Consider the following 7,969-nt stretch of genomic DNA (forward strand, 5'->3'; position numbering starts at 1 on the left):
TTTTCAAATCTTTGCCAAATCTTTTGAAATGTTTGTGAAATTTTTATTAAATCTTTGTTTTTAAAATCTTTTTTATTCATTAAAAACATTAATTTTTTTTTAACTTTTAGTGAAATCTGTTGAAATCTTTTAAAATGTTTTGAAACCTTTTGAAATAATTTCAAATCTTCAAAAAGTTCTAAAATTTTTGTGAACTTTCGGAAATCTTTATGAAATTTTTGAAAATTTTTTGTATCGATTTTAAATTATTAAAATATTTGTAATCTGTGTGAAATTTTTGAAATCTGGTGTACACGCCTTTTTCAAATTTTTCAAATCTTTGCCAAATCTTTTGAAATGTTTGTGAAATTTTTATTAAATCCTTGTTTTTAAAATCTTTTTTGTTCATTAAAAACATTGAATTATTCAAATTTTTTAGTGAAATCTGTTCAAACCTTCTAAAACATTTTGAAACCTTTTGAAATTGTTTCAAATGTCCGAAATGTTTTAAAATCTTTGAAATCTTTTTGAAATTTTTTATATATTTGAAATTATTAAACTATTTTTAATCTGTGTAAAATATTTTGAAATCCTAGACATCTGGTGTAGCTTTTTTTAATAATCTGTAAAATATTTTAAATCTTTCAAAATCTTTTGATCTATTTTGAAACCTTTAGAAAAATATTTTATCATTTTACTAGTTTTTTTTTTTTACAATTTTTATTAACCGAGACGAAATTAAAAACGCACATAATTATTTAAATAAAATATTTTAAAAATACTTTTCGAATTTTAATAAAATCGCTATTTTAAAAGAAAGAAAAAAGTCACAATATTTGAAAAGTAACTCTTTGAAATTACAATACGAGCATTGTAAACTTGAAAGTTATGCGCATGCGTCGCTGTGGTGTGGCGCCACCGTCGATTCTGAAATTCCAACACATGATGCACTATAAAAATATTTTTTTTGCGTTTTTGTAATAAATTTCCATTGCTCAATTGGAACTTAACAACAGAAATTTGTCTGGCGTACTTTGAAGAAAATTTCAATTGAAGGCCGAAAAAAATCGGGGAAAAAAATTAATATCACAGGACACAAGATTTTTTTTTAAATATCTTACCGCAGGGAATTTCTGATGCAACGGAAGCCAAGCAGATAAGGCTATCACACCAGCTAAAGGTTCAGGAAATGTAAGAGCACTATACAGTGCCAGGGCACCGCCCTGGCTAAATCCGCCGAGAACAATTCTTTTGGTTGGTATTCCTTTTGCCACTTCTTCCGCAATCATCGAATGAACCAATTCCGCAGCTTTGCGGATACCTTCTTCATCTTCTGGACCAGTTGCGTCCAGGGATTTCAGGTCAAACCTGAGGTAAAAGTTAATAACTCAAACCGGAAAATGGCCGGGAATTTATTTCTGGACCAGGAATTTTACAAATTTTCAAAAGAAAAATTTATCCGAGTTCGATTTCAACAGTTTTTAAATCATTATTATTTGAATTGATATCGTTTTCAATTATGATATCATTCAGTTCACAATGCGTAATTCAAAAATCTTTTTAATTTAAAGAATTTTAAAGTGCAGTCTTGAAAAATTACACAATTAAAAATTAAAAACTTTTGATTCGGAAATTTTGTGATGAGAAAGAATATTATTTTATGAACTTTAAATATAAATAAATAAATAATTTTTCAGGTGGATCTGTACTTTAAATATTGAAAGCTGAACGATAATTTGTTTGATAAAACGATTCTAAATTCGTTCAAAGTTTAAAAATTTTCAGATTGTGACTGTTTCAATTCGAAAGTCTGGCATTAAAAAAATTCGAAGGCGCAATTGAAACTTTATCAACTATTTTCAACTTAAGAACATAACCAGGGTTTTTTCCGATTCGCAAACATTTCTCACGGCCAATGAAATTTAAAAAAAATCAAAATATATTCTAAACATTTTTCCATATAAATTAATAAAAAATAAAATTATTTTAAGTAATTTTAAGCTAGAAACATTGAAAATTGAAAAATAATTTTTTTAACTTAACAGTTCTTAAATTAGAAGTTAAATTTAGAACTTGAAATAATTTCAAATACTTACAGCCAAATTTAAAATAAAATGTAGATTTTTGCAGATTTCAAACAAAAAATATAAATTTTTTTTTAATAATTGTGAAAGACTTCAAAAGAATAAAAACTTTTCTTGAGATTCTCAGGAAAATTGAAAATGATTTTTCACTTGGAAAAATTATGGAAGATTTTAAAGATTATTTTTTTCATTGGCAGGATTTTAAAAAATTGTAGGAAAGTTTCGATTAATTTTACAATATATTTAGAATTTCTGAAAAAATGTATGAAAGAGACAAATTTTAAAACCAAAAAGATGAATTTTCTACCAATAAAAAAGAATTTTTAAAACAAATACAAGCATTTTTTAAACCAATAATTGAAGATTCAACTAAAAATGATCAATTTTCAGTAAAAAGTATCTTTCTACAAAATAGTAGAATTTTCAACCAGAGATAAACTTTGTACAAAACTAATGAACTTTTTAAACAAAAAAATGATGAAATATTGTACAAATTGATTTATAATCAAATATTTCATTTTTTAGTGAAAAAAAGAAAAAGAATTTTATTTAGATATGAATTTTTACCTAATTGCATTATCTTTAAAAAAATTTATATATTTTTTATAAATCATCAAACAGATAAATTATTAAACCAACAATACGAATTTTCAAAAACAAACAAAAAATAGTTGTATTTTCCAGCAAGATTTAAATTGAATTTTCTCTCAAAAAGGATACCTTTTTAACAAAATTTTTGAATTTCCAACGGAATAAAGAAATTTTAAATAAAATTATAATCGTCACAAGAAGGTAACTGAAAAAAAAAATAAATTCAAGACAAATTACTGACAAAAATATTATATCAGTGCGGCCGCAAAACATAATTTTAAAAATTCACTAATTTTTATCCAGGATGGCCGTTTTAATCGAAGAAAAAAATTCCCGGGTTTTCCCGGTTTGCATACATTTTTCACGGCCAATAAAATTTTAAAAATCAAACTATATTCTAAACATTTTTCCATATAAAGTAATAAACAATAAACAATAAATTAAAGCATTCAAAATGGAACACTTGAATTCCAAAATTTAAAAATTGAAGTTTAAAAGTTTTCAATTCAAAAATTGTGTATTCGAATGCACAAAAATAATAATTATAAAATAAAAAATTTAACTTAATAGTTCTTAAATTAGTTTTATTTTAAATAGTCTACGCATCCTGTAAAAGTTTAAACATTTTATTTAAAAATCTTGAGAAATCTATAAGTGGTTTAAAATTTTTCCAAATTAAAAATAATTTTTGAATTTTTACGAAAGTTCTAAATATATTTCAAAGTGAATTGAATTTTTTCTATAATTTTTAGAAAATCCTGCAAATTACAAAAAAAAAAGAATTTATAAATAATAATAGAACACTTATTAATTGTAAAAATTTTAGAGTAATTTTAAGAGATATTTAGAAGTTTTAAAAAGATTCGAATTAAATTTAGAACTTGAAATAATTTCAAATACTTACAACTGAATTTAAAATAAAATGTAGATTTTGCAGATTTCAAAAAAAAATTTAGAATTTTTTTAAGAATTGTGAAAGACTTCAAGAGAATAAAAAATTTTCTTAAAATTCTTAAGAAAATTGAAAATGATTTTTCACTTTAAAAAATTATTGTAACAGAAAGTTTAAGAAGATTTTAAAAGATTAAAAAAATTATCAAACAATAACATGGAAGATTCTAAGGATTTTTTTAATTTGCAGGATTTTAAAAGATTGTAGAAAAATTTCGATTAATTTAAAAATATATTTAGAAGTTCTGAAAAAAAATGTTAACACATTTCGTTTATATTACTTGAAATAATGTCAAGTTTTTTATTAATTTTGAGTCTTTTTGAAACTTCTAAATATCTCTTAAAATTAATACATTTTTTCTTTAAATAATAAGAGTTCGAAATCTAAAAATTCAAAGCTTTCTATGTAAAAAAATTCAGTTTCAAAATTGTTTTCTTTTAAATATTTAGTTTCAATTTACTAAAAAAATCAATAGTAATAATATATTAATAAATTTATTTATTAAATTTATATAAAAAAATTATATAAAGGAAGACCTGAAACTCAGTATTAAAAATATATTATTGATAAATCAGAAAATTTTCTATTTAAAAATACAGTTATTTTTATATTTTCAATTTAAAAAAAATTGTTGAAAAAAACGAATTTTCAAAAATAGTTAAATTTTAAAACGAAAAAATGAATTTTTAACAATTTTGTATCAAAAAAAACTAACTTATGACCAAATACATGAATTTTTAATAAAAGAAAACTTAATTTTTAACCACGTAGTTAAATTTTCAACTAAAAAAAAGTTCAATTTTCAATCAAAAATGGAATAGTTCTATTTTCTCTTTAAGAACTTTAATTATGATACAATGAAATAAATTTTTAAATAAAATTAATTTAATTTCAAATAAAATTATCCATATTTTACCAAAAAATTAATTTAAAAAAAATTAGTTTCACTTTCAACCAAGTGAAATTTTAATTAAAAATTATTAATTTACAATACAAAATAGAATAGTTAAACTTTCACTTAATAAGAATAATTTCCGATAACAAAAAACAAATTTTCAACAAAAAAAAAAAAATCAATTTTCGAGCACGAAGATTCAAGTATTTTGTTGGAAACTATTTTCTTGAATATTCATATTCTCCGGTTGAAAATTTAACTATTGTATAGAAAATTCGTCTCTTTTTGGCTTGAAAATTCCACAATTTGGTATAAAATTTCACTATTTGGCGCAAAATTAAACTGTTTTGTAAAAAATTATTTTTTTGTTATCGAAAATTAATTCTTAACAAAAATTTAACTACGCAATTTATGCTAATAAATGGACCTTTTTTAATTTGAAAAAACAACTAATTAGTTAAAAAAAAATTAAAAACGAAAGAAATTAAAATAATAATTGTTCAAAATATTCAGTTGTAAATTAATGCAACTGTTTGGAAATTCCTCTTTTTCGTAGAAAATTTATCTATTTGGTTAAAAATGTTTGTATTTTGTTAAAAATTCGCCTTTTTGCTACAAAGTTCCATTAATTTCAATTTGCACAGTTAAAAATTAATTTGTTTTAGTTGAGGATTCAAGTATGTTGTCGAAAATTAATCTTTTTTTAATATCGTCAACTGTTTTTTATTTGAATATAAAATATTATTTGATTCAAGCATCAACTATTACCCTTTTTATTGAAAATTCGTACCTCCAAGTCGAAAATGCAATTATTTTGTAGAGAATTCGCCTCATCGGCGGCTTGAAAATTCAACAATCTAGTAGAAAATTCATTTTCTTTTGATTTAAAATTAATTTTTTAAACTGAAAAATGAACTATTCGAGTTTTAGTTGAAAACTGAATTATTTTTACTTTAAAATATCAACTATTTGGTTGAAAATTTATGTAGTTTCTAAAAAAAATATTATTTTTTTTTATTTAATAAAATTTTTCATTGAGAACCCTTTTTTTTTGCAAACTCTTTTTGGTTAAAGATTAATCTTTTTTATTTGAAATTTTGGCCATTCAGTTTAAAATTTATATTTGTAGGTTGAAAATTTAACTACTTGGTTAAAAGTTAAACTATTCTGTTGTAAATGCAAATCTTTCCTTAAAAAGTCAAATTTTTAACAAAACCGTTTACATTGAAAATGAAAAAGTTTAATTTTCAGTTCAAAAAAATTAACGAATTTGTAATCAAATAGTTACTTTTTCATCCAAAAACTTAAGTTTTAACAAAATAGTTCAACTTTTAAATAAGTAGATAAATTTTCAACCAAAAACTATAAAATATGTTTATTTTAAAACAACAAAAGCTGAATTGAATTTAAAAAATGCATTTCAAGAAAAATTGTAATCAGAGATAAACCTTTAAACCTTAAAACAATCAGAGAAATGTTCAACAAAAAAATTAATTTTCAACCAAAGAAAGAAAGAATTTTCAACTAAAATTATGAATCTTGAACACAAAAAATATCCATTTTTACTCAATTAGTTCAACATTTAACCAAGTAGTCGCATGCAAATAAAAAAAAAATTTAAACAAAATAATTGAGTCCTCAACAAAGGAGCTTTGACAAAAGAGAATTCACAACTACCAAATTACAGTTGTAGATGTATATATGCATATATTATAGAGCGCAAAGCTCTAGAACGAACAAAGAAAAAAGAAAAATATCTACAAAATTGTTGAGTTTTCAACTCAAAAAGGCAAGTTTTCCAAAAAATACTTGAATTTTCAACTAAAAGGGATAGATTTTCATTGTGTTCATGTTCAGTAAGAAGATCAAGTTTCTACCCAAATTTTGGTCTAATTTAAATTTCGTAAATTTTAATTGTTCCCTTATAGTTTAAAAATCAAGTAATTGGTTGAAAATTCGTCTTTTTTGTCAAAAATTAATGTTATTGGTTAAAAAATAATCTTTTGAACATAGAATTTTTTTTTTATGACGTAAAAATAGTTCTCTTAAAATTTAATCTAAAAACAATATAATTCCCTTCCTGATAAATTATTATCGATTATAATTTTATTTAAAATTTCTTTATTCCGTTGGAAATTCAAAAATTTTGTTAAAAAGGTATCCTTTTTGAGAGAACATTCATTTGAAATCTTGCTGGAAAATACAACTGTTTTTTGTTTGTTTTTGAAAATTCGTATTGTTGGTTTAATAATTTATCTGTTTGATGATTTATAAAAAATATATAAATTTTTTTAAAGATAATGCAATTAGGTAAAAATTCATATCTAAATAAAATTCTTTTTCTTTTTTTCACTGAAAAATGAAATATTTGATTATAAATCAATTTGTACAATATTTCATCATAAATAAACCTCTCTAATGTTAAATGGATTCGATCTCCTTTGAAATAATTTTTATAACACTGTTTTTTTTGTTGAAAATTAATTCTTTTAACAGAAAATTCAACTATGATATTTTTGGTAAATAAGTAATTTTTAAAATTAAAATGTAATCTTTTTTAGTCAAAAATCTAACTAATTGTTTAAAAATTTATGGAGTTTGTTAAAAATTCGTCTTTTTTAGTAGAAAATTAATCTTCATGTTTGAAAATTCTTTCTTTTTCAAAATTAATTTATTAAAGTCAAAATTTAACTTTCCATTTTTGGTTAAAAATTTATTGACTTTTTCAAATTAATTTCTATAATGGTAAAATCTACTTATATTACTTTTGGTTAAAAAATTATATTTTTTTAGATAAAAATCCAATATTTGTTCAAAACTTTGTAGATTTTATAGAAACTTCTTAACTTTTTGTAGAAAAGTAATATTCTTGGTTGAAAATTAAAATTTTTCATTAAGCATTCAGTTATTTACAAAAAATTCCTTTTCAGTGTTTCAAAAAACAATTTCTTTAAAAGAAATTTCGATTCTACTATTTTTGTTGAATATTGAGCTTTTGTACTTAACAATTCAATTTTTTTAATTTTTCTGTTTTGGTAGAAAATTAATCCTTTTGGTTTAAAATCGACCTTTTTTCGTTAAGATTGAACTATTTGGAAACAAATTTATCTGTTTTGATGCAGTATTTATAATATCAGAATTTTGTTGAAAATTCGTCATTTTTGGTAGAAAATTAATCTTCTTGTTTGAAAATTCTTTCTTTTTCAAAATTAATTTATTAAAGTCAAAATTTAACTTTCCATTTTTGGTTAAAAATTTATTGATTTTTTAAAATTAATTTCTATAATGGTAAAATCTACTTATATTACTTTTGGTTAAAAAATTATATTTTTTTAGATAAAAATCCAATATTTGTTCAAAACTTTCTAGATTTTATAGAAACTTCTTAACTTTTTGTAGAAAAGTAATATTCTTGGTTGAAAATTAAAATTTTTCATTAAGCATTCAGTTATTTACAAAAAATTCCTT

General features: G+C 21.6%; 1 protein-coding gene across 1 annotated transcript in view; it reads right to left on the reverse strand.

Moving 5' to 3' along the window:
* LOC117181575 (acyl-protein thioesterase 2) overlaps positions 1-7,969 on the reverse strand; it is a 22,778-nt gene that overhangs the window by 13,375 nt on the left and 1,434 nt on the right. The window contains exon 4 of the mRNA XM_033374407.1: positions 1,101-1,347. Coding sequence (XP_033230298.1) covers positions 1,101-1,347 — 247 coding nt within the window. The remainder of the gene's footprint in view (positions 1-1,100; positions 1,348-7,969) is intronic.

The sequence above is a fragment of the Belonocnema kinseyi genome, chromosome 10, assembly GCF_010883055.1.
Source record: "Belonocnema kinseyi isolate 2016_QV_RU_SX_M_011 chromosome 10, B_treatae_v1, whole genome shotgun sequence".
Lineage (NCBI taxonomy): Eukaryota > Metazoa > Arthropoda > Insecta > Hymenoptera > Cynipidae > Belonocnema > Belonocnema kinseyi.